We start from the raw sequence: 26,802 nt of genomic DNA, 5'->3' as shown, positions 1-26,802 counted from the left end.
GAGGAGAACAGCAGGAAAGCATGGAGAAACCAGCCCCTTGGGCCTGCCCTGACAGAAATTAAGGCATTTAAACATCACTGTCCCCACCTCCCCTCCTAGACACAGCCAGCCCTTTCATCTCTCTTTCCTCTTCATTCTGTACCTTCATGAGCTCCTGCAGTGACTCCAGCTGAAGAAACTTGCTTTCTGTGATCATTTTTTCTGGGTCACATTGCTAGAGGGGGCATGAGAGAGAGGGGGTCAGTGACAAGCACTGGAGGGAAGAGAATATTCCCAAGAGGTAGGGAGAGAGAGTAGAAGGAGTGAGCTCTGGCCACAAGTCCTGGGTGATTCTACTCTTCAGTTCCTAGGGCAGCATCTATCTAGTAGGGAGGGATCTAGGCTTGTTTACCAGGGGTAGGCAGGCCAGTTACCTTGATACAGTCTAAGGCTGCTCTTTTGGCCTCTTGGTTCTCAGTGGATGGGCCTCGCACACTAGACTGTTCAGTACCACTTAGTGTCAGCCAGCTCACAAAGCTTAGCACTGTTGACTCTCCTCTGTAGAAAGAGTTCAAGCCCTGGTGAGCTCCAGAGTTCTGACCCTCCCTTCCCAAAGCCTTCATCCTCTGATCTGCCCTCACCGATTTGATGGTGTCTCCTCCCTCTGTAGAGAGATCTTGCCATTGGGATCCACGAAATCTTCTACCTGGAAAATCAGGCCAAGAATAATTTCTCTCCATATGCCCTTTGCATTTCCTGCTCCTCCATGTAAAGTTCTCTGGCTTTCTTCCTGAAGCTCACTGCCCCACATTACTGACTAGACCCCCCACAGTTGGTGACCGGCAATGGTTTATACCAGCCTTCATTTATAGCTATCCCTTCGCCCAAGATCTGTGGTCTCACATTTGAGGTGTTCTTGGTAAGCTTCAGCAGTCATCAGGCCCAGTGCTACTTTCAACCAGTTCAATACACAGATAGCACAGAGTTTACAGGCTTTTGCCTTGTTATTAGTCTCCTATAAGAATTACCTCCACCATAGCTTTGGGTAGCAGTTGGGCCCGGAAGAGCTGCAGCATGGCCTCCATGATATTCTTCCAGCCCTCCCGCAGGATGTCACCATGACGATGGGCTAAATGGAATACCGTCTTAGCTGCAATATGGGCTTTGGGGTTGCTTCCAAACACACTAGGCAGGTTCTCAATAGACTAAAAAAAAGGAAGATGAGAAAAGGCTTAGGGTCTGGTAAATATCTAGAAAGAAGATCTCTAGGACTCTGCCTATGGCTCCCTGAGGGCCCTTCTGTTTGCTACGCTTCAATCCCTCCTAATACTGGTCGGAAGGGCTAACCTGGATAAGGCTTTCCCCAGTGATGTATCTCCTCTCCCACCCCAATTACATGAGGTGACATTATTCTCATCATAAGGGGTACAATACATGAGGTAACATTATTCTCATCCTAAGGGGTGTGAAACAGAAATGGCCTAAGTGCTGCTGTAGTCTAGAGGGAGTGAAGGAATACTCTGAGAGAAAACAGCTCCACAGATAAGGATAGATCCATGACTAAAAGAGAGGTCCTCCTTTGGAACTCTAAGTACATAGTTCTTGCCGCTGCTCACCTCACTGCTGAGAGCTGTGAATTTGCACAGAGATATGATGAGATTGTCAAATACATCGCTGAGGCCATAGTGGGCGGAGATCATGGCGCACTTCCTGTAATGTCACATCCCAGAAACAGAGTGAGTTACTGGAAGGCCAGGCAGCCCTTCCAAGTCCCTGAGGAGGCTTACTTGGGATTCTTCCCCAATCAGTTCCAGGAAGAAACCTTCTACTCTTGAGTTTGTTTAAGACTGAGCTTTCTCAAGCTTCGGACTCCCTCCAAACACTCAAGAGAAATCCCTTTCTAAGAAACTTAAGAGCAGGAGTCTGAAAGGCATGGAGGCAACCATGTTAACTCAGATAGGTGGGAGGAGGTCAAGACCAAGGCGCAAAGCTGAACTACCTGAAGCCCGAGATGGCTTTCTGGATGATTGTCTCCTCAAGGCTTTTGTCAAAGACGTAAGAGAGAGCAGCAATAGTGGGGCCCCAGGTCATGGTGAAGAGGTCAAGATCATAGCTGCCAGCAGGCACACGCAAGAATATGCCTTCTGGGGTGGCACCTCGATGAAGCAGCACATTCCACACATAGTTCTCCCGAACCAAGCCTGTCTGCTCTTCAGGCATCACAATTTCCTCATTCCTGTCCAGAGGTAAAGGAAAGAGTAGGTGCACTGCTGTGAACCTGACTGGTTCCAAACTAGGACAACAGGTTTGGCCCATACTGGTTCAATCCGTCAATGAGAGGTCACCAAAACTGCAGCTCAGTGGTCTGCTTCCTACTCACCAGTGGGACCAGGGAGAAAAAAAGGGAGTGTCCAATAATCCCCCATAATCTCAAAGTCCTGTCTCTAACTGTGGCCTTTAATCCTCTAGTGAGATCTCACATTCTTTCTGGGTATGACAGGATGAATATTTCTATCTTTTCTGATTTACAGTGAAAAACCTAAGTGTCCATCTCTGACTTCTGACCCAAACCTCACCCTCCAGAGCCCCTCTTGTGTCCTCTACCAGCTTCAGAATGCATTTTGTGAGCTCAACAAGAAAACCCAGCTGCTTTGGGTTCAGAAAATGAGCCCATGATACTCTACTTAGCAGGGGCAGTTTAGATCCTGGCTCAGAATCCTAGAGCTCCAGTGTTGTTCAGGCTTCTTTAAGGAAAAAATGGGAAGGAAGGGGCTGCCCAGCTGAGTCTCAAGGCTAAATCCAGGGCATATGAATCACTGAAGTCTGCTGTGACTCTAAAATCTGGAAAAGGAAGCAGTGTGCTTCTGCTTAATAGAAAGCCAAACTATCTTCCACAAATACTCACTTGATGGCATGATACATGTCCTCCAGGATGTCTTGCTCAAAGTCCTTGCCTCCGTTCACACCTTTTAGGTTTTTGCGAAACTCCTAAAGACAGGCCAATAAGCATTTCCCCCCATGTGTGAATGCTGAAGCCCCCCCCAAAGAACTCCTGGGTCTATGGTAAATAGGACTCAGGAAACAGAAAGTGAAAGAACCCACCTCCCTAACACAGTTCTTCTCTTGGATTGGTCAGCCCTCCCTAATTCCCCTGGACAGACTCTGTCCATTGCACCCACTGGAAATCCCATGTCCTTCCTGCTACACCCCCAAAACTGTGCTGGACCCTCTCTGCCTTGGCTGGGATCCAAACTTACCTCTAGAGTCATGGGTGCATTCTGTTTGCGAACATTGTGGTTGTGCTGGTCAGTATTAAGCATGATGACAGCATAGGCCAGGGCAAAGCAGGCATCGCTATTGGCAAATGGGGAGCCATTACAATTCTGAAAAAGCAAAGACCCCATCTGTGTCAATGCCCTTCTCTGGCCAAACCCTTACTACCAACCCACTGGCCAATGCTAGGTAGAGTAGGGCTCCCAGAAAGAAATCTGCCAACCTCTTGCCAACTCCTTAACAGAAGCTGGCCTTTCTATAGAAAGCTCACTGATGCTGCTCTCAGCCTTCTAAGGAGACAGCAGCAGGAGCCATAAAAACCCTCAGTCAAATGAACTTGGGATGCTGGGCTCAGGCCCTACCATTCAACTCACCCTCCAATGCTCTGTGAATGCCTCCAGCAACCTCTGGATGACTGGTGCTTCCCCAGGTAAGCGGAAGGCTTCCAAGTAGAGACGAAGAGCTTCATCCAGCCGCAGACCCTGAAAGCTGAAGGTGCTACAGGGAAAGGAAGAAGGATGAAGAGACTAAAGATATATAAGCTGCAAATGTTGGGTTCCCTATTAGCTCCAGTCCCTCTAACCTTCTTATACTAGAACAGAGGAGGCTCAAGTCTCTGGAAAAGGGGCCATCTCTATCTCCTGGTCATCTTTAACACAGAGTAGAATCTGACAACTCCTAACTTTAGTCCTTTCCACATCAGTGAGTTCTTGCCTGGAAATCTCATCCACTGGAACCCATAACCTACCTTGTGCTCAGTAACCCTGTTCCATCCCTTTGCAATGCTCTCTATGCAGAATGGAATTGCTCCCAAAGCTATCTTGCTGGAGACACTTTCAAGTCCAACAGACATAAATCATGGGAAGAGGAAGAGTATGTGACCTATGTCCCCCATTTCTTACAGCTTCCTCACCTTACAAAGCTCTCCAACAGGTCAATGTTTTTGCGGTCACTCACAAACTCTCCAATCATTTTCTTGTCCAGCCGAGGGTTCTCTCGGAGCCACTGGGCTACTTCTGTGTTGTCCATTGGGATGGTGAGGAGGCCTTTTTCTTGCAGAAACTGGATCCCCTTCTTTGGTTTCTGGTTGAACTGTTCTGTGCCCGTGATTAGCAGCTGGAGGAGAAATACCAGAGGTGTCACAAGATGCTCTGCTCCTAAACCAGACAAGGCCAGGCTGGGCTCCATCATGGTCCACAGTTGGTAACCTAACCGGCTCCTAGGATGTGGTTCTAAGTGACTCCAAAACTAAGGCTGGACCATACCGACTCTAGCTTTCCCCAATCTTCATGTCTAATTAGAACTGGCTGAGGAGTTCCTTTTCACTCATTTCTGAATTCCCAAGATGCATAGGACAGCCCTTCACCAACTTGGGGATCAGGAAAAAGTAAAAGAGAGATTAGAGGAGGTTCTCTTCTCTCCAGTTTTACAGCCATCCTGGCATCAGTTTACAGCCTAGCTTGGATTTCTCTTCTTACTTTGGTTTCCCAGCTCTTAAGGACAAGGTGAACTAACTATGATGATAACTCCACTTTTTATCTGTCTAGTCACAGCCCTGCAATTAAGGGGACACATAAACCAAAGTCATTTAGGCTGACCATAAGAGGAAAAAAAGGTTTTCTTGGAGCTCCTGAGGGGTTCAGTCAGTTAAGTGTCTGACTCTTGATTTCAGCTCATGCCATGATCTCACGGTTCGTCAGATTGAGCCCCATGTTAGACTCTACACTGACAGCACACAGCCTGCTTGGGATTCTCTTGTTCCCTCTGATTCTCTTGTTCCCTCTTTCTCTCTGCCCCTGCCACATGCATGCTCGCTCGCTCACTCTCTCTCAGAAATAAACATTTCTTTTTTAAAAGAGAGGTTTTCTTTGTTTTAAAATACACACACACACACACACACACACACACACACACACACACACACACAGTTATTTGAATTTTATTAAAGCAGCAGATACATGTCAATTTCCTTTCACTGCCAATCTTCACCCTAGAGCTTGAGATGACCAGTTAACCTCCAGTGACACAACATGACACCAGGTCCCAGGCTCTTGTTACCACCAGTAATACTTAGCTGTCACCTACGGCAGATTTTGCCCAGAGGCACACAATAGAGTATACTTAATTACAAGGCTTAGAAGTGAAGGTCTTCAAAGGAGACTGGGGGGTTGCTGAAGTCCCAAAAAACTGCAAACATTAGCTTTGGGAAACCATTCAATGAGCTGCTAAACTCTCCCTTATCCTTTGAGACACAAACCCTACAAAAGACACCCAGACAGAGGCAGGCAGAGGTTAAGCTCTGGGGATAGTGCTATATATACCTTCTTTTTGTTTTTAATTTCAATCAGCTCCCGTGGATCTGGCAGGAGACAGGAAAATCGAGGTGGCTTCCGGGTAAACTTTTTGTCAGCTAGGAATGGGAGATGGGTGGAAGAGAAGAAAATACCCATAAGATCTCTTTTCCCAGGCTTTTAGAAAGGTTGCCAATAACTCTAGTAAAAAAGGAGAATGACTCAGAAATTTTCTTGTCTTCATCAGTCTTCCTACAAATCCTATCTTCTAGGGCTCCAAACATTCTATTTCCTCTCTCCAGGTTTGAGGGCATGGGTGAGCAGCCAAGGTTTACCCACATATTGCCCTAGGGTGTCTGTGCACCCCACCCCTCTGCTCTCTACCAGACCCTCCAGTTGAGGGGGCTGAGGATCATGGATACCCAGTACCCACCCCCAGAGTCACCAGCTTCCTCCAGATCACTGCATCCTGGCTTCCCGTGTTCTGCTGGCAGCCGCCCTCCACCTGGTAAATGTAGGCCTGGGACATCTGGGGCTATGCCTACAGGTTTCCCGTCGTTGGCTGCTCTCTCAGCTGGTAAGAGAGAAGAAGATAAATGAAGATGGGGTAGGAAGCCAAACAGAGTTATAGGAGAAGTTGAGTCCCAGGTCAAGGAGACCTGCCTAGGTCCCACATAGACCCACATAGGTCACCAGCCCTGAATAGGACAAACCTAATCCCAAACAAGTAGTCAGGTTAGCTAAGCATTAGATTCTATAATTTATTTTTTTTAATTTAAAAAAAATTTTTTTAATGTTTATTTATTTTTGAGAGAGAGAGAGAGAGAGAGCAAGCGAGAGTGGAGGAGGGGCAGAGAGAGAGAGGGAGACACAGAATCGGAAGCAGGCTCCAGGCTCCGAGCTGTCAGCACAGAGCCCAACATGAGGCTTGAACTCATGAACCGGGAGCCAAACTCGGACGCTTAACTGACTGAGCCACCCAGGAGCCCCATATATATATATATTTTTTAATGTCTATTTATTATTTAAAAAATTTAATTTTATTTATTTTTAATGTTTTTATTTATTTTTGAGACAGATAGAGAGACAGAGCATGAGCAGGGGAAGGGCAGAGAGAGAGGGAGACACAGAATCTGAAGCAGGCTCCAGGCTCTGAGCTGTCAACACAGAGTCTGACACAGGGCTCGAACTCACGGACTGCAAGATCATGACCTGAGCTGAAGTTAGACGCCCAACCGACTGAGCCACCCAGGCACCCCTATTTATTATTTTTGAGAGAGAGACAGAGCATGAGTGAGGTTTGGGCAGACAGAGAGGGAGACACAGAATCCAAAGCAGGCTCCAGGCTCTGAGCTGTTGGCACACAGCCCAATGTGGGGCTCGAACTCACAGACTGCGAGATCATGACCTGAGCTGACTGAGCCACCCAGACACCCCTAGATTCTATAATTTAATAGAGATTACCCAGTCCCATTCTCTGGTCATCTGCAACCTCAGTCTCAAGGGGATGTCAGAGAAGATTAATTAGGGTAGAAGCAGATACTGGGGTGGGGGACGGTAGGGCCTGGAGCTCTCAGGAACAGAAGTCCTATATCCTTTAATCTAGGTTCTCTTTCCCCCCATAAATAAATAATTCTCCTATGCTGTACACCTGAAACTAACATAACACTGTGTGTTAACTATACTTTAATTAAATAAATAAATTTAAATAATTACTATAATTAGTATTAATAATTATATTAATTAATAATTTATTATTATTATTAAATGAAAGCCAAAGTGTGGAGAAGAAAAGGACAAATCCATGAGTGTTGCGAACCTGCCTGCCTAGCCTATGATTCAAACCACCAAATCCTGGAAACATAGAATTGGGAGAGCCCCTAGTGGAAGTGATATAAGGAGAGAGGATTTGGTGAGTAGAGAAATGATAAGCATAGAACCCAGGGATCCTCAAAGAAAGAAATGCTTCTCACTATTGCTGGCTTCTCGGATGCCATCTACTGTCTCATAGCCAGGTCTAGCTGCTTCTTTCTTCTCTTGTTGGGTAAGACTGTTGAGGACTTTGGCCTGGCAGTGAGCCTCAGTGCTATCAATCACTGTTAACAGGGCATCAAGAGAGAGGAGGTGTGTTGTGTAGAGCTGACCAGACACAGGGAAGGCATTCTGGAAAGTAAACAGATTCAGTAGACTTGAGGTTAATACTTTATCTTTTTCCAAAAATCCTGAAACCACCTATAACTTCTGCATTGCCCTGAGAAAATGCCTTTCTTCTTCCTGTTCCCCAGCTCTCAAATGTTGCACCCCCCCCTCCCCCCCCCGTGTATAATATGCTCACTACCACCAGAGATTTCCTTAATAGAGCCTTCTTTCTAGAGGACAGTAATAATGCTCAGCACCTTGGACAGCAGCTTGGTGAGGTCTTCAAAGAGGTTGGAACAGTAATAGTCACAATCATAGTTGATATAGAGCTCAGTGACAAAGCTGGGGATGTGCCAGAGCTGCACAATGGCCTCCAATGCCATCTCCTTCATCTCGTAAGGCATCTTGGGGTTCTCCACAGTGATGATTTCCATAAGCTTTTTGATGTACATCTGGCAATAACCCAGTAATAGCCATTTGAGTAGGATAAGGATTCAAGACAGAAGAGAAAAATTAGATAGGAAAAACATTAAATACAAGAAGGAGACGCTCAGCCAGGAGGCATGAGTTAACATATCCTTAAAGACATTCCGTCCTTCTCTTTGGCCTCCACATTGGGGGAGGCCTGGCTCTCTACCTTATGCCTGATCCAAAACAAGTTGCCTATTGCCCTCTTTGTGCTTTCTATGGGAGCCTTACCTGGTACTATTCAGAGTTCCTTTTTGCAACTTAGTGGCAAAGCCAGTTTGATTTGCCTGCCTGTGTTGCAGAGGAACTAATGGGCAGAAAACCTGTACCCACTCATAGTGAGGTTGTCCACCAGTCCTCATATTTGGCTTCTTTCATTTTATAGCCAACCAGTTTTCTCTGGGCTCCCTTTAATTTCTCCACCAAAGAGGACAGCCAAGGAACCAAACTACAGAGGCTAATAGCTCTCTAGGATTTTAGGAGTCCCTAAATCCCATCCCCGCAGCAGGACAGAGCTGGCCCCACTGAAGATGCTATATATCTTGCTATTTTTTCTTTATCCAAGTTCAAGAAACTCACCTCCAATTGGAACTTGAGGTGCTCCCTCATGCTCTCAAACAGTAGGAAGCATACCCGCAGGGAAGCAGCATAAAGGTTTAGTCGCTCTACACTGAGTAGCTGGAGATCAGAGTAGGGTTAAATCATTAGGTTTCTGAACCTATGGCTCAACCAAGAGAAAAGTAGGATAATAAACTCTGTGAAGTTGCCACCAAGGTCCTGTACTCTAAGGAAACTATATCTAGCCATTCCTATATTTCTCTTTGGCTGCCAGAGTCCCCAGAGAACTAGTAGAGTCCTCTTGATGATGACCACTGGCCAACTGGGAAGGGAGATTCTTTTCTGGATCCTATACTCTTTTCACCAATCAACCAAACCTCCTTGTGCTCCCCCTGGTCCCTGAGAGACCGTGGAAAATAGCCAAGGGCTCAGAGACCCTCTAGAAATCCAGTCTTACCTGGAGTAAGTGGCGGCACATCTCATCCTTGATGAGGCCCAACAGGGTTTGGCACTGGGCTACAGGGGCTGACTCAAGAGCCACTGTCAGCAAATGCAATCCCATGTGGATCATAACCTCTGAATTATGGCGGTCGTGTGGATTGGTGAGGGAGATGAGGAAGCGGAAGAGTTCACGGATGCAGGGAAGACCATAGGGGACCAATGCTGTACCTGGGGAAAGCCAGAAGTAAAGTGGGAATGTCAGGAAACAACTGGACTGAAAAGTTGGCCTGGACTGCCCTGCATTATACAAGGCAATTTCAAATAAGTGATTCTCTTCAAGAAAATTTTTTTAAAAAAAGCTTTTTTTCTGGAAAGGTAAGACTAGTCTCACTTACTAAAAGGAATCAGAATTGATGACCCTACTTTCTGTTAAGTCTCAAGCTTTCTATTCTTCCCTCTCACTTCCTATTGTTCATCAAAGACCCTCTCTGTATAGGTTGGCAAGGGCTCCATCCATGCCAAAGTCCCTCTGGCTTGATTCCATTTCCTGACTAGAAAATCTGGACAGCAGACACCTTGGGTCCAAGATCATCTAGGCTCAGGATGCTTAGTGGGCAGGATGGGGGAGGTGAATAGGCAGAGACTGCCTGAGAGAACTCACCTTCCTTCTGGGAGGACTGTGTAAAGCGTACACCCCGGGGATTGACGTAATCCATGTCATGAACAGAGGCAGAATCAGAGTGGTCAGCAGGGGACGTGCACTCCTCTAACACTTCGGGGATGGATTCCACGGATGCTGACTGGGCCTTTTCCACATGAATCCCTTCCTGCTATGACCAACAGCAGGGCGATAGGAAGAGGGATGAAGCAAGAGCAACTTGGAACTTACTCCCCCCTGAAGTGTTTAAGCTCCAAGTGTCTGCAGGTGTAGGGCCAGTTCAGTGAGCTATGAATCAATGCAAGATGGCCCAGAGCAGGAGTGTGAAGGACTCAGAAAACACTTCCTGAGGCATCACTGACCTAAAGTGACTAGAACTCTAGAAACAATAGAGGCTCTCATAGGCTTGGGATTTATATCATTATCTTCCAAAGCCATGGCCATTTCCCTCCCCTTTGCCTAGTACTACCTGTATGCAAGACTTGATAAATCCCATGAGCTACCTCTTACAGTGAGTCATGCTGTGGATTTTCTAGCTTGCACAGCTGATTCTAGGAAATAAGAAATAATGAAATAACTCTGCACCGCAACCCCCCCCCCCAACCTGACCTTCTTTTGAACCAAAGCCTGGATAAAGGATGAAAAGGGTCAAGCCAATTCTACACTAGAAGATTAGAGAGGGGCCTTAAAGCCATACCTGGGGATCAGGCTGCTCAGGAATCCCCAGCTCGCTGCTGCCAGGCTCTGTAGCTGTGTTATACCCTGGAGAGCCAGGTTGTTCCAGGTCAGTGAGGTCTTCCTTGGAGGTGGTCTGGGAGGAGAACTCCAGGCCACTGTCTGTAGAGGGGCTGACCACTGCTGAGGCAGCTTCTGAACTTGCAGAAGAGATGGGAGTGGGCACATCAATGAAGGGCATTCCCCCTGCCAAGCAAAGTAGGTGAGGCTTGAAGAAAAGAGACTCTGTAGGAAAAACATAGCCTCCATGGCACTAGGGGCTCTTTTCCTAGACCACATACTAATCTCTGCATACACTGGTCACTAAAGTAGTCAGAGTTCCTCTGGAAGGATAACAACCCAAAGTCACTGCAGAATTGCTAAGTGGTCACAGTCTGAACAGACCTGGAGTTTTCCCTTTTTACTCTTAGCAGAAAGACCAAAGCCCCTCAGTTGACTAGTTTTCAATGTTAAAATGCCTGAGAGAGGAAGGTTTTCTTCTATCTATTCTAATTAGAGGAAGCAACCCAGGGCACTCACCAGTGAGGTTAGAGGATAAGGTAGTTCCGTTGGGGGTGGGCAGCTCTGAACCTGGTGTGACTTTGGTCATATGGCGCAGAGGCCGGGGGGATCTCTTCTGTTTCTTCCACTTGGATGAATCACTCATGCCTCCTGCTCTCATTTTCAGCTGGAAATATCATACCTCATTAGCACTGGTACTCAAACTAAGACTCTTTCCCTAGAAATCTCCCTTCTTTTATTCCTACTGGTCCCTAGAAAACAGCCTATATGCCGTGTCTGTGGCAAAGAAAGAATCTAGACCATCAGAGCACATTCCTATTCCTCCAACCTTGTTTCTAAGTCTGCCATTTCACAGGTCAGCCTGGTGACCTCCTAAACCTTCTGCTTTTCAGGTGATCACATATTACTCTGCTTCCCTGAGTCGTGGGTGGCAATCTTAAGTCCTGTAGATGGTGCCTGACCCTCCTGCAGAAAAGCTAAGGGCAGAGGTTCCTTTGCCTGAGGCTTCAGATCTACAAGGACTCCAGGGCTTTGCTCCTCAACTATCTGTAGCACAGCCTTCTACTCCTAGGTTCTTAACCAACTATGAGAGTCTATTCCTTCCCTGTCACTCTCTTAGCTTCCCTACTGGTTCGTGAACGGGGCGTAGATCCTAAATACATCCCTGACTCTCTGAAATTTTTGTATCAAAGTGGTCAAGGAAGGGGTCAAGGAAGGAGTTAAGGAAGGAGTGGTATCCCAGCTGATTTTTGGAGTTAAGGATGGAGGGTCATGTCATGCTGCTGCTCCCAATTTTGTATATCAGTGAGACCTCCTGTCTCACTGTTGGGTCTTTCTAGATGCAGTTTTATGTTTTCAGATGGTAAGGCTACTGATTTCTTGTACCTTGCTCTATTCTGTTTTCTTCTCTCCTGCTATATTTCGTATAGCTTCCTTTTAGTTACAAAGGAAAATTTCTAAAATCTATTGTGGGAACTACTCTAGGATATACATTTTTATGCATTTTCTCCACCCTCAGTTCACAGTTACTTTATTTAAGCCCATTTCATTTTTCTGGTCCTGATGCCTTCTGTTAGGGTTTGAGACCAGTCCTTTACCAGTCCCTCCACAGTTATACCATACTATTTCTAGACTAAGGGACCATTCCTGGACTGGGTAACTGTAATGGTCGAGGAATCATCAGAATGCTCTAACAAAGTAAGAGCCTCTTTCTAAAGGCCGAATATACCCTGTCATCCTTGGCCTGTTCAATTCCTTCTAGCATTTGGGGGATAGGCCTCCTTCTTCATCCTCCCCCAAGCCCTCCAGAACCTGGGTAGCCATTAATCCTTTGTTTAGAAACCATATAATTCTTCCTTACCAAAAGCTCCACCCAGAAAGGAGAGAGGTCCAAAAGTTGAGCCTCACACCCAGCTCTTACTAATGTGGCAACAACCTCACACTGGATTTATACTATGCCACCATCGCCAGAATGCCTACAGTCATATGCCTAGAATGGAACTTCAAGTGTTCTGAGCACTGTGGTTAAACAGGAACTAGAATGCTCTCTCTAGTAACCACTGAAGCTCATCTGAAGCAAGTTCGTGGTAAAAAAACAAAAAAAAAACCCCAAAAAACAAACAAAAAAAAACCTCTGGGAGTAAGAGTCAGCCAAACATACAGACAGTCAAGAAGCTCAAGAGATCAATGAGGGAAAACAAGAACCTCCTGGCTTTATTGGCAATTGTCACTGAGGTCCAAAAAGTACTAACATCCGTATCCACTTTTGTGAGATATCTTTTCTCTCTAGGCGGATTCCCAATTTCAGTGACTCCAGGTGGTCCTACTTCCACCGAGAAACCAGTCACTCAATGAGATTCCTTCTGACACTAGGATTAGTCCTGCCTGTTTCCTTCTTTAATCTCTGCAAAACTAGCTCCAACCTGATCATTTCAATTAGTATTCTCTGCCTCCTGGCTGGAGTAGGGGATGAGAAGCTCCAATTCTCACAAATGCCTCAGCCCTGACAAAGTACAGTTATGCTCCCTGTTCATGGAACCCTCCAACACCTAATCCGTATAACTTTGTATTTCCAAAGGGCAGTATAAGCTTTACAAAGAAAGGGCAGGTCTTAGGTTAATAATCATGGCAAAAGGCAGGGTAGCCACTGAAGAGAGAGCTGCAACTTGAGATGAGTCAAGCACATAAATGAAAATGGACACTGTGCATGCAAAAAGAATGCAGGCCTAGGGACCTAGGTGTACACACACATACACAGTTCTTTTAATCTTCAGTGACCTGGATTTCCACAATCACACCTCCAGAATGCCACTCATGTGACAGCCTAAACATAGACAGCCCATACCTCCTTCTCTCCCTCTTCTTCCTAAAGCAGGGATATGGGGTTAGGGGTAATCTTTAACTTGGACCTCTCCCCTAAACTCCTCTACATCTCAACTTTTAAGGGACAGACAGCATCTCTGCAGAACCCATCTTGAGCTATCCAGCTCCTTCCCCTCCACCTAGAGTCCTAAACCTGGGAATGAACGAACGCTTTAACATTAACTATGAAAAATAAAAGACCCCAACTAGATGGGACTATCCTTTCCCTCCAAACGCAGTTCAGGTATCTAAATAGAGCCAAAGACTGTGCTTAAGCTCCATATGCCAGCTCTGAGACAGGCAAAGGGTAGAAGAGGGAAGGGGCTTGCTCAGAGGTCCCTCACAGTTCACCCAAATTGGTAGATATTAAACATCCCCGCAAGATGTCAGCAGGACCCAAGCTCTCTATCCAGGCTCACTACATGATATGTCACCAGTTCAAAGCTTCCTTCTGCCTCCATGCAACCAGATGCCCCCAGGGAAATTCCCAACACTGCAAAGCCACAAACACATGCAACTCTTCCAAAACCGTGCTGTGTTATTAGGTAGGGGTAAGTTGTGCTCTGCACAATGGAAATGTGACCCAGATGTTACATATTAAAAAAATAAACATTTAAATAAATAAAAAGGGGGGAAAGGAGAGGGAGAGGGAGAGAGACCTTGAGGTTCTTAAAGAGTAGTACCCTCTCTAACTGGTTCAGGGCTTTGGTCTGCTCCCCACTATTTAGCTCCAGTTTGTTGAGGAGACATGGAGAAATCTGTGAAAGACAGGCAAACGAACGATTTAAACAAAGTGAAATAAATTCAGACACACGCCAATAGGGCATAGGGCAGGAATAGGGATGGGGAGAAGGGAAGGTCAGGTGCATGCACCAAACAGCCAAGGGCCATCTCCACAGGAAGAACCTCTTAGGGTTGCAAGTAGAATCCTCATCAGAGGTCTGTGAAGTTCAGGACTTCAGTTTAAAATAGAAAGAGGCCATTCTTCTGATCACATTCTTTTATCAGTTTGAGAACCTTCTGATCTAGAGTCAGGCTTGATTTGTCTCATCAACAGAGACAAGCCCAAGTATGAGCCCATTCTAATCCAGCATTATGGTGGGACTTAGGGCATAGCCTCTTTAGGCCTCCTACCTACTGACAAGTCTGGGCTTTGAGGGGATGGCAGAACGTTCACTTTTATCAACATACATTTTTAGCCCAATCTGATGGGCCTTACCGAGTTCACCAGCTTATGTGGTGGGTCAACAAAGATAGGCTGGGAAGAAAAGGTTGGGGAAGGAAAGGTATCTGGGAAAGAATAAATTTCTCACTAAATGAATGATAGCTATTTTTAGATTCCAAGCAGACCTGTCTAGGCAAAAGCATGTTTTTGCCAAGCAAGGGTGTCCAGGAAAATCCCCATAGCACTAAAGTTGAGAGACCAAAGTTTGGATGAGGGACAGCAGCTCATACCTTCTTCATGTTGGTCCCCATATAGTTCTTGGGTTCTTCTTTAAACTGAGGTAACCTACAAGATAGAGAACCCCATGAACTGTCATTAGGGATAACAACAAATCTCCCCAGCATGCTAGCCCAAGATGCAGCCCAAAGATGCAGTGGGCCAGGGCATGCCCTGTCTCTTAGGAAAAGCTAGGAAGAGAAGCAGGCTAATTTCATCCTTTTGAGAACCTTATCAAAGTAAGAAGTTGGGGGAGACTTATAATACAGACACATTCTTAAAAAGAAGGGAGTCACCAGGGCAAAGTGACTAATGCCCTTGGAGTGTGGAGGCTCTTTTCATCCTAAACTGACCCCTCCCTGCTTGTATTTACTTAACAAGTACAGGTGAAAGGCACAATATGGGGAGAGGGCAGTCCATCAAAATCCCAGGAGACTGGACATAGTGTGAGCAGTAAAAGGCAGGTTGAGTTTTGAAACCAATAAATCTGAGCCTGAAGAGTGGGAATGCTTTGTAGCCGGGAGCAGGGGCAGATCTAATGTGTGGATAATAAGAATTATTACTTATGGATCTGAGAGCAAAATGAAATACCATGGGGAATTTTTTTGTTTTTTTTTAACTAGATTGTTTTTTAGAGAAATTTTAGGTCCATAGCAAAATTGAGCAGAAGGTACACTGATTTCCTATATAACCCTGGGCCGCACAGATACATAATCAACCCCGTTATTAATATCTCCCAGGGGAGGCTTTAAAGCTCTTGCCTCAGTCAGCTCTTCTCAAAGTTAGTCTACTGAAAAGAGGTGTAGGAAACAGGCAGTTAGGCATAATATGAAAAGGCCTCATAGCCCCTAAATTGAGGGCCTTGATGAGGGTAACCAGCAGTCTTGGTTTGCCAGAGAATGAAGTGTTTGCAGGGATGCAGGATTTTCAGTGCTAAAATTGGGAGAGTCTGGGCCAACAAGGTTTGTCACCCTAGCCTTGGTCCTTTCTCACAGAAATCAGACTGAGCTCTGGGAGTTCAGCACCCTGTTCCAGGCTCCCTTGAATTTGGCTTCCTCTCTGCGTTCCCTTTCCCAGCTGCTACCTGCACAGAAACAGACACAAGTTTGGAAAGCAGAACAAGGTCTGTTGGCCTAGATCAAATAACCCCCTGCCTCTCTCTGAGGCCAAGCCAGCTCCCTTCTCCTTTTCCCTTATTCAGTAACCCTGGGCCCAGTGAACTACCCCCATCCATAATCCCAGTGGCCCCTGAAGTGGCTGTGGGGTTGGCCAGGTCCCTGAAGTGGCTGTGTGGAAGCAGGCAAGCTCAAGAGGCCCAGGCAGCCGGGCTGAAGCAAACAGCAGCAGGTTTACCTTGTGAAGAGCAGCTGCACCATGTCTACGAGAGTGTGCTCTGCGGATTTTCTCAATAACTCTGCACAGGCAAAAACAAATAACACAGGTGTCATTACTTGCTGTGCTATTATCAGGAGGCTTCTCAGAGCAGACTCCCCTCCAAACCTTGTTTACTAAGGATTATGCCAAACTTATTAAAACCAGCTCCAGCTCAGCCTGGCAGCCACAACTTCAGTAGCCCACTAGGTGGCACTACTGAGACAGGAGAAAAAGCTGAGGGCGGGCCGGGTGTTGGTGCACGATGATGCGTTTTTAAGGGTTGCAGGCTGGTGTCAATCCCCGAAAGCCCAAGGGAGGCAGATTTGGTGCCTGGGCTAAGTCATTTGGGGATCTATCCCAATTTCTGCCTTGGCACAATGAACTAAGGTCTCTATTCTAGCTGCACAATAGTCAAGTAAAGACTTCTAGACCCCTTTGGCTCCACAAGGTAGGTGAAGGACAAGTCCAGAGTTTTCCACCTCTCTGGGGCTCAGAGACAGTATCCTATATTTATACTCACAGACACTGGCCCTAGGAATGGTGACAGGCCCAATATTCAAGCACCTACCACTGAGCCTCATTTCAAAGCAGATCCGGAAGCAAGACTGCATAATCTCACACACAGATTCATTGGTTAGGTGGGAACCCACTGGGGTCAGCAACAGAGTCCGCAGCACCTACCAGGAAGAAAGAGGAGATACAGCGATAAATAAAGCAGGCTAGGTAAAGTGGGGTGTACCTGAGGGGAGAGAAGCTGCCTTCTGTTCCTTTAGTCTCCTACGGAAGCACTCGGGTGAGAAAGAGAGGTTAGCAAGAATGCTGACCTCACTTCAGTTTGATGGGTGTGGGGGGATCTCCCAGGAACTTATCTTGGGAACTGTGCCTTTACTCTCCATGACCCAGATATAGTTCAGCACTCATTCCAGCCCTAGCCCATGAGTCCCACAGATGAACGGCAGATATGGTCCACCAGAGGTACAAATGTATTAAGGGCTTGTGGTATTTGATATCAATTCATCTAAAGCTGTTAATTATTTTCATTAGAAAAGCTTTTACTCTGGGTACCCGAGCTGCTTATTTAGAAACAAAGTAGCTCCCTAAGCCCCAGCGGAGTCAAAACACAGCCTCATGCTGCCGGCAGTCTTGGGTAAGGAGAGCCGATAGCACCAGCTCCTGGCCATTAGCCTAATTGCTCTTCCCCTCCATTTACCTGAAGGATTTTCATCAGGACAACCTCATCGCTGGCAGGATCTGTGCCCACAAAACGGGCATGGGTGACAGCATCTGCCATGTTCTCCATGCCCTCTGCTGTGCCCTCATGAGTGGGATCTGCTCCAACAGAAAAAGAGACTAAATTGTATGGAGAAGAGAGACAGAAAGGCAAGATATCCTGTATAGGCACTGCCTTGAGAGACTGTTTTTCTCCTCTTCAATTTCCCAACCCATGGTTACTTGAACTACCGGAGAATTTTGCTCATAACTGGCTTTAACAAGCTCCTCAGCACAAATCCCACTGTGTAAAACAGTGGTTCTCAAACCTAAGTATATATCAGAATCACTAACAAGATTTGTTAAAAATACAAATTGCTGGGTCCACTCTGAGAACTTTTGATTTAGTAGATTTACAGTGGGGCCTGACAATGTGCATTTCTAACAAGATCTCAGGACAAGTTAATGCTGCTGGTCAGGGGGACCACACTTTGGACTCACTGGTGTAAAGCCACTCATTTTATATAAGAAGGGCCTAGAAATAGAGGAGTTTTTGGCCCAGAGCAAGGGCCAAGTAGGACGAGACCTTCAAACACCAAGGTTGTAGTCTTTCTCGGTTCATGTTTTCTCCTTCAACACATCTCTCTCTGGTTGCTTCTGGGGTTTTGTGTTCAGGTGCAAGTGAGGTAGGAGAGTAGTGGAAAGAAATGGACAGTCCCTGCTGCCAATACATATATCTGGGTGCCACTTTATAGCAAATCAGAGACTTCTTCCTGCTTTGCATTCTTACTTAAAACAATATGACATGGAGCAAGAATCATTCTACCAGCTTAACTAAACATGCATTAGGAGAAAAAGGGGACAAACTAAACAAGACTGGAGGCTGGCTGACCCGGGAGTAGGAGGAAGAGAGAATTTCAACAGTGAATAAGAAGAGGGGAGAAGCTAGATCAGACAACCAGCACCATGCTGGAAACTAACACAAATACTGCCAAGGGAGAAACTGCTCCCATTAATCTGCTAAATATCCAAAAGGAGTAGCCAAAGAAGTGGCCTCCCTCAAGCCCTTCAAGGGTCTTGCAGAACTTCCCAGATTATCCTTGAAAGGTAAACATAAGTAGGGGAAAAAAGGAGGGACATGGCAAGGCTTTGTGAGTGACAGAGAAAGGCTGCTCCAGAGGTGGCACGGTGTACTACAGGAGCACCTCCTAGTTTTAAGTAGTGGGAATTAAAAGAAATTCTTACCATTTTTTCTTTCTTGGTACCTGAATAACAGAGTTCCTGAGCCTAAAGCTCAGGGGTGCGGCTGAGAAACCAAAACATTTCCCTTGTAACAACGAGCCTGAAGACTTTCATGAATTATAAGTGATTCTCATTTGTTTTCTTTTTTCTCTTCTGTCCTGGTTAGTCTCTGACACCTGGTCAAAGACACTCTGTCCATACAGCACGCCCCCACTGAGCACCAGGAGTGGTTACTTAGAGTTCATGCAGAAGAAAGCCAATTTCGGGGCACCTGGGTGGCTCAGTTGGTTGAGCGTCCAACTCAATTTCAGCTCAGGTCGTGATCTCAAGGTTCGTGGGTTTGGGCCCCGCATCGGGCTCTGTGCTGATAGTGTGGGGCCTGCTTAGGATTCTCTCCCTCTCTCTCTCTGCCCCTCCCCTGTTAGCTTTTTCTCTCTCAAAAGTAAATAAAAACATTGAAAAAAATTTTTTTAAAAAAAGGAGGAAGCCAATTTCATGATGATACATAGTATACGGGGTGCCCTAGCTCCTTCTATCACCCCAACTCTCCATGTTTCTCCCATTCAACTCAGAAAATCCTATAACCTGAAGGCCCTCGCCTGAGTCTTCTCTCATAGCCCTTGCCTGACTATTCAGGCCTCCATGGTCCGTAGCTAGACTTTTCCTTGCACAGGAAATCCAGGTCCTCAGTATTATGTGGGGTTTCAGAGCTATGTGAATGGCAGCTTTACTCCTGCTTCACAAGGCTCCTACAGGTCTATTTCTTCCCCTCTTTCAGTAATCTCCCTTGTTAAAGTAGTTTAACTGATCTCTTTGTTGCTCTTATCCCCTGAGCTTGAATGAAATAGCACAGTTAATTTTCTAAAAAAGGCAGGTGAGAGTGATAGGTCTTTAGAACCACAGACATAGCCTGCCAGGCAATCAGTGGCACAAATCCTGGTCTGGCAGCTGTGTGGGGCCAAACAAAAGGCTGATCCTTGGAGTAGGATCTAAAATAATTCTAGAAGCCTTGGGTCACAGGATTGACAGGTGAGGGATAGTTTTTTCTAGGATAGCCTAAACAAAATATTGTTTGGCTTGAGCTCACTTAGCGGAACGCGTCTTCCTTAGAATGTCCTCCTTTCCTAGCCACTCTGGAGCAGACTGAAGGGAAAGCTGCCAATCTCATCTCCTTTGCCTTCTGGCTTTCATACACTCCTTCCTGCCCCCTCTCTCATGCCCACTGCAATCACCACCTCCAGCATTCTCTTTTCCCACCACAGGAAACTCCAGTGACCAGCTGGCCTGAGGTCTCCAATGACAAGCGTGTCTGCCAAGTCCAGGAAGGGGAGACAGTAACACTGACAAGAGAGCAGAAGGAAGAAGCACGGAGGGCAGCCGCTGGAGGCTGTGGAGAGAGATGACCTGCAGGTGGTGCTCAGGGTGAGGCTGGAAGTAGCCGGGCCTGGTTTTTGCTCAGGAAAAGTATGAAGCTAAGACTAGGGTATCTGGAGAGATGGATGCGCCTCTTCAGAACCTAGCTGGCACCCAGGATTTCTGCTCAGGATCCTGAATGCATCTGCTAAGCAAATCCCACTTTCTAGAAAAGATAAAGCGCTTTCTTGCCCTGAATCAAAGGTCTTTTTTTTTTTTCCCTAGCTAGCTACAGCCAGAGCTAGTCTTTTCTTGTCTCCTTCCTTAGAAACAAAGACAGCTGTCTGTTTTCTATGTTCCTCACCCCTGCGCATGGGCTAGCAACAGGGGAAAAGGAATTCAGGATCCTGAGTGACAAGACCAACTAAAAAGGAATCCAAAAGACACCATAAGCAAATTCAGAGATAAACAACAGTCTGGATAAAATATTTGGGCTAGATTGGGAGAAAATATTTGTAATACTATGATAGACAATGGGGTGATATCCCCACTATACAAGCTCCTATAAATTAAAAAGACAAACAAAAACAACTCAGTAAAATAATAGAAAAAGGAGAAGAGATTCAAATGTTTAACTTAAAAAAATAAAAACAATAAAATACTAGTTTTCACTCACCAAATTAGCACAGATGAATAGTGCTAATATTCAGTGCAGGTGTAAGGGTGGGGAAATGGAAACTCTCAAACATTACTGTTGGAAGTATAAATACTATAAGCTTTTGGGAAAGCAACCTGGTAGCACATATAAAAATGTAATTTGCGGGGTGCCCGGGTGGCTCAATCGATTGAGCGTCCGACTTTGGCTCAGGTCATGATCTCACAATCTGTGAGTTCGAGCCCCACGTCGGGCTCTGTGTTGACAGCTCAGAGTCTGGAGCCTGCTTCTGCTTCTGTGTCTCCCTCTCTCTCTGCTCCTAACCCACTCACATTCTGTCTCTGTCTCTCTCGAAAATAAATAAACATTAAAAAGAAATTAAAATTAAAAAAATGTAATATGCTCATGGCCTTTAATCCAAAAATTTCAAGCACAGGAATCTATCATACAAAGGAAAATTAATAAGTAAGGACATATGAATAAGGATGCTTATTTCAGCATTATTTGTAAGTGCCTCAAATTAGGAAACCTAAATATTAAATATTATTCAGTAAGAAAAATATTGGTATTATATCTATATTATAGAAATTATACACTTTTACTACGAAGAAAAAAATCTTACCAAGGGCTTGGGGGGAAGGGAAATGCTGTATTGTTCCTTAACGTTTAGAGTTTCTTTTGGGGTAAAAAAGTTTGGGAAACAGATAGTGGTGATGATTGTACAACACTGTGAATGTAATTAATGCCAATGAATCGTATACTTAAAAATGATAAAAATGGCAATTTTTACATTATATATATCTTATGACACTAAAAGAAGAATATATAAACTTCCAGTTATAAGATTTATAAGTTCTGGGGATGTAGTGTACAACATGATGACTACAGTTAATAATACTACATTGTGTATTTGAGGAGTGCCTGGATGGCTCAGTCAGAAGAGAGCATGAGACTCTTGATCTTAGGGTTGTGAGCTTGAGCCCTAAGTTTAAATAAACTTAAAAAAACCTACATCGTATATTTGAAAGTTGCTAAGAGAGCAGACCTTAAAAGTCCTCATTACAAGAAAATAAGTTGAAACTATATGAGGTGATGGATGTTAACTAGATTTATTGTGGTAATCATCTGTAACATATATTGAATCATTATGTTGTACACCTTAAATTAACACAATGTTGTATGTCAATTATATTTCAATAAAACTGGGGGGAAAAGAACAAATCAGATGGATAATTATATCATGTACATCTTTCTAAGTTAATACTATTAAGTAAAAAAAGGAGAAAATGCATAGCACATAATCCTATTTTTTTAAATGATACTTTATATATAGTTGTATACATGTAGAGAAAGGTATAGAAAGATTCAAATCAGTCTGTCAACATTATTTACCTAAGGAAGAAGGAGGAACATTACGAAAAAGGAGAAACCATTAATTCTTTTAGTCACCTTTTTATTGTTTATCTTAAAATAAGCATGCACTGTATTTGAAAAATAATTTTAAAAATAAACCAAACCAAACCTCCAAGGGCACCATACCCTTAACTCCCTCCAAAGCACAAAGAAACCAGAGTCCCAAGGAAACGTTCCCTCCCTCCCCACACTGCACGACCTGAGTCAATTAGCATAATGAGTAACCAATAACAGTCCTATTTCTCTCCTTACAAGGAAACAGATGGCTGGGACAAACTTTCCAGTATCACCAGATCATTGCCTAAGGCCTGACCACCCCAGGCGAGGCAGGAAATGAAGTGCTGTGGTCATCCAACAAAGCCTGAGTTCTTACCTATGAGTGCATAGGACAGGAACTTGTTGACAGAGGTTAGCGCCAGTCCAGTGATAGGGCCAGTGGTATCTTCAGAGCGAATCACTTCCAGAAATGGACGGAGGAACACATTGGGCTCAATTTCTGAGAGTTCTGCAAGAAAACAAACAGAAATGAAGTGATGCCATCTGACAAAAGCTAAACTCTAGAAAAAGGCCCTTCTTATCTGTGCCATGAGGCTAAAGTTCCTGGTTGCTGGGTCAATCTTCCTCCCTTTGGATTACCTTAAAGCAAATCACAGATGTATCATTTTATCTGTAAAATTTTTAGTTATGTAGCTCAAAGATTAAGAAGTTAAAAAAACCCACAGTATCATTATCACGCTTAAAAAATTAGCAATGGGGGTGCTTGGGTGGCTCAGTCAGTTAAGCATCCAACTTCGGCTCAGGTCAAAAATGATCTCACGGTTCTTGAGTTTGAACCCTGCATCAGGCTGTCTGCTGTCAGCACAGAGCCCACCTCAGATCCTCTGTCCCCCTCTCTCTGGCCCTCCCCACCCTCAAAAATAAATAAATGTTTAAAAAAATTTTTATGTTTATTTATTTTTGAGAGAGAGAGAGACAGAGTGCGAGTGGGGAGGGGCAGAGAGAGAGAGAGGGAGACACAGAATTCAAAACAGGCTCCAGGCTCCGGGCTCGCAGCACAGAGCCTGATGCAGGACTTGAACTCAGGAACCGCGAGATCATGATCTAAGCCAAAGTCGGATGCTTAACTGACTGAGCCACCCAGGTGCCCCTAAAAATAAATAAACTTTTAAAAAATTAGCAATATGGGGCACCTGGGTGGCTCAGTCGGTTAAGCGGCCGACTTCGGCTCAGGTCATGATCTCGCGGTCCGTGAGTTCGAGCCCCGCGTCGGGCTCTGTGCTGACAGCTCAGAGCCTGGAGCCTGTTTCAGATTCTGTGTCTCCCTCTCTCTGACCCTCCCCCGTTCATGCTCTGTCTCTCTCTGTCTCAAAAATAAATAAACGTTAAAAAAAATTTTTTTAATAAAAAATTAGCAATAAAACGGTTAAGATGGTAAATTTTATCATATATATATATATATATATATTTTTTTTTTTACCACAATTTTAAAAATTAAAAGTAATTCTTTAATATCACCAAACATTGTTGGGTCAATTTTCCACATCCATTTCACCACTCTCCCTAGTGACACACAGATAAACCTCATCTCAACTATAGTCAACATAACCAAAGAGGTTCTAGGATGAGCTATCTTTATGTCTTTTGCTGTTATGGTCAAGGTCACTTCTCATAGAGATAAAGAACGTAGCACATCCCAGGAAGGTGAGGCGAAACCCTGAGGTTTATAGTCCCTCGCCTGAAAAATAAGCCTAAAAAGAACAAAAGGCTGCACAGTCCCAACTCCTGGAGACAGCCTGTATTCTTGGAAAGTCCTATCCACTCTTTAGCTCCCTTTCTGCATAGAGTAAAGCAAAGGGCTAACTGCTCTGAGATGAAGGAGCAATTCATAATTTTTATTTTACAGATGAGAAAAATAAAGCTTAGATAAACTACATGATTGGCTCCAAATTACACAGCTGATAAGAAGCAGAGCCGGGATTTGAACACGGTTTCAAAATCTGTGAAACCATTAGATATATTCTACCTAATTACCAGCACGTACTCCTGAATTTAGAAGGTTTCATTCCAGGTCTGAGAAGCTGCACTACACTGGACTAGCTCTCCACACTGCTGTATAGCGTCTGCATTTCTAGATTTGGCTGTGCTCCAGCCTTTGAGAGACCAGCTCCTTGAAAGGCTTCCTAAATTGCCCAGAAAGATTTAGGGACAAGATCAAGGCTGCCCACCTTTAGAGACAAAGAAAGCTGGGTTTTCCGAGCACGTTCACATTCATGCAAATGCAGGGAGCTTCCCACTCAATTCCTACCACTCCCCTCTTTGAGTAAACATTCTCCAGCCTGGCTGCTCCTCAGATTAATGCTTTAATTAATTGGCAGATTGGGTAGCATTTTCCAAGCCTGTATGTACAGTGATCACATCAGCTGTATAAAACCTGCTTCTTATCCCCCACCTACCCCCACCTAAAGATGTACAATTTGCAGGAAAAACCTGGAGAAAATAAACCTTTGTGTGTGTGAGGTAGTAGAGGGTTGAACTATGCAAGGAATAGAAATACTAGAAAAAACGGAAATATATAAAATACTTTTTTAAAGCACATTAAAAAATGTAAAGTCATCTAGTCTTGCTGCTTTAGAAACATAATTATTACATATGATTTGTTCTGTCATTTTAAAAATATGGTTGGGGCACCCAGGCAGGTGAGCATCTGATTCTTGATTTCAGCTCAGGTCAAGATCTCACAGTTCATGAGATCGAGCCCCGTATCGGGCTCTGCGCTGATAGCTCAGAGCCTGCTGGGGATTCTCACTCTCCCTCTCTGCCCATCCCCTGCTTGCACACTTGCTCTCTCTCTCAAAATGAATAAATAACTTAAAAAAAAAAAGGTCATGTTTAGTATATTTGAGATATAAAAGTCTAGATGGAAAAAATAATCTTTAATTGAGCAGTGGGGCAGGGAACAGATATTCTGAGCTTTCATCCAGTTGCTATAACTGTACTTTCTAGAAAGACTAGGGAAATTTCACAGCCGTGGTTTGACACTTCCAGAGCCATGTACACCATTTTTTTTTTAATTTGGTAAAATCGATTTTTTTTGGTATAGTGTTCTATAAATTTTTTTTTAATTTTTTTTTTCAACGTTTATTTATTTTTGGGACAGAGAGAGACAGAGCATGAACGGGGGAGGGGCAGAGAGAGAGGGAGACACAGAATCGGAAACAGGCTCCAGGCTCTGAGCCATCAGCCCAGAGCCCGACGCGGGGCTCAAACTCACGGACCGCGAGATCGTGACCTGGCTGAAGTCAGACGCTTAACCGACTGCGCCACCCAGACGCCCCTATAAATTTTAACATATGTATAGATTCCTGTAATCACTGTGAAGATGTGACAATTGGGATACAGTACATGTTCTATATGAACTCCCTCTTATCTCTTTATAGTCACAACTTCCTTGCCACCCCAACCCTTCTCAACAACCATGGATGTATTCCCCCACACTGTGGTTTTATCAAGAAGGTCATAAAATGAAGTCATACAGTGTGTTACTTCTGAGACTGGCTTCTTTCACTCAGCATGATGCGTCTGAGATTCATCTAAACTGTTGCACAGATCAATAGTTTGTTCCCTTTTTAATGTTGAGTGGTATTCCATTGCATGTATGTACCACAGTTTGTTTATCCTATCCATTCACTAGTTGAAGGACATTTATTTGGCTTCTCCAGTTTGAGGCGATTTTGAGTAAAGCTGCTATACACATTCACATAAAGGTTTTTGTGTGAAGAACGTCGGTTTGCATTTCTCTAGGATAAACACCCAGGAGTGGGATCTCTGGGTCAAAGGGTAAATGTATGTTCAGCTTTATAAGAAACTGCCAAACTGTTTTCCAGTCTCTGTGTGACTTTGCATTCCCACCAGCAGTGAGAATTCTGGTCTCTGCCCATCCTCTCCTGTACTTGGTATTTTCAGTATTTTTACTTAAGCCATCCTAGTAGGTAGGTAGTGGTATCTCCATGTGGTTTACATTTGCATTTCCCTAATGGCTAGTGACACTGAACCTCTTTTTTCATGTGGTTATTTGCCATCCATGTATCCTTTTTGGTGGACATGTGTGTTCAGTCTTTAGCCCATTTTTTAAAATGAATTATTTGTTTTCTTACTGTTGAATTTTTTTTTAAGTTTATTTATTTATTTTGAGAGAGAGAGAGAGAGAGAGAGGGAGAGAGAATCCCAAGCAGGCTCCGCACCATCAACGCAGAGCCTGATACGGGGCTCAAACTCACAAACCCCAAGATCATGACCTGAGCTGAAATCAAGAGTCAGATGCTTAACCAACTGAACCACCCAGGAGACCCCTTACTGTTGAGTTTAGAAACTTTTTTTTTTCTTCTAAGTTTTATTTATCTATTTTGAGAGAGAGAAACAGAGGCAGCACCAGTGGGGGAGGGGCAGAGAGAGGGATAGAGAGACTCCCAAGCAGGCTCTGCACCATCAGCACAGAGCTGATGCGGGGCTCAAACTCATGAGCCCCAAGATCAGACGTTTAACCAACTGAGCTACCCGGGAGCCCCCTTACTATTGAGTTTACAGACTTCTTTGTTAATTCTGGACTCAAGTCCTTTATTGGCAATACAGTGATTTACAAATGTTTTCTCTGAGACTGTAGCTTGTCTTTTCAATCTCTTAATGGTATCTCTCATAGAGCAGGCATTTTTAG

General features: G+C 44.7%; 1 protein-coding gene across 15 annotated transcripts in view; it reads right to left on the bottom strand.

The window, feature by feature from the left end:
* The window catches only part of GBF1 (golgi brefeldin A resistant guanine nucleotide exchange factor 1), a 121,301-nt gene that overhangs the window by 9,732 nt on the left and 84,767 nt on the right, over positions 1-26,802 (bottom strand). For 4 of the 15 annotated variants that reach the window (XM_086680709.1, XM_086680708.1, XM_086680712.1 and 1 more), the window contains 25 exons: positions 22,465-22,596; positions 17,430-17,548; positions 16,788-16,896; positions 16,199-16,259; positions 14,860-14,914; positions 14,064-14,162; positions 11,062-11,209; positions 10,505-10,728; positions 9,811-9,979; positions 9,166-9,377; positions 8,730-8,828; positions 7,940-8,134; positions 7,517-7,706; positions 5,977-6,117; positions 5,574-5,662; positions 4,166-4,368; positions 3,627-3,750; positions 3,237-3,362; positions 2,885-2,967; positions 1,979-2,215; positions 1,596-1,689; positions 1,008-1,184; positions 621-685; positions 414-537; positions 143-214 (listed from right to left, as the gene is read on the bottom strand). In XM_086680709.1, the coding sequence (XP_086536835.1) occupies positions 143-214; positions 414-537; positions 621-685; positions 1,008-1,184; positions 1,596-1,689; positions 1,979-2,215; positions 2,885-2,967; positions 3,237-3,362; positions 3,627-3,750; positions 4,166-4,368; positions 5,574-5,662; positions 5,977-6,117; positions 7,517-7,706; positions 7,940-8,134; positions 8,730-8,828; positions 9,166-9,377; positions 9,811-9,979; positions 10,505-10,728; positions 11,062-11,209; positions 14,064-14,162; positions 14,860-14,914; positions 16,199-16,259; positions 16,788-16,896; positions 17,430-17,548; positions 22,465-22,596 (3,347 nt within the window). Of the gene's footprint in view, positions 1-142; positions 215-413; positions 538-620; positions 686-1,007; positions 1,185-1,595; positions 1,690-1,978; positions 2,216-2,884; positions 2,968-3,236; positions 3,363-3,626; positions 3,751-4,165; positions 4,369-5,573; positions 5,663-5,976; positions 6,118-7,516; positions 7,707-7,939; positions 8,135-8,729; positions 8,829-9,165; positions 9,378-9,810; positions 9,980-10,504; positions 10,729-11,061; positions 11,210-12,403; positions 12,633-14,063; positions 14,163-14,859; positions 14,915-16,198; positions 16,260-16,787; positions 16,897-17,429; positions 17,549-22,464; positions 22,597-26,802 lie in introns of those variants that run through there. The other 11 variants (XM_086680711.1, XM_086680714.1, XM_086680718.1 and 8 more) reach the window with 8 other exon arrangements.

Source organism: Puma concolor, chromosome D2, assembly GCF_028749965.1.
Source record: "Puma concolor isolate L17-30 chromosome D2, mPumCon1.1.hap2, whole genome shotgun sequence".
Classification (NCBI taxonomy): domain Eukaryota; kingdom Metazoa; phylum Chordata; class Mammalia; order Carnivora; family Felidae; genus Puma; species Puma concolor.
Note: the sequence above shows the minus strand (reverse complement) of the source record. Positions and strands in the feature narration are given on the sequence as shown.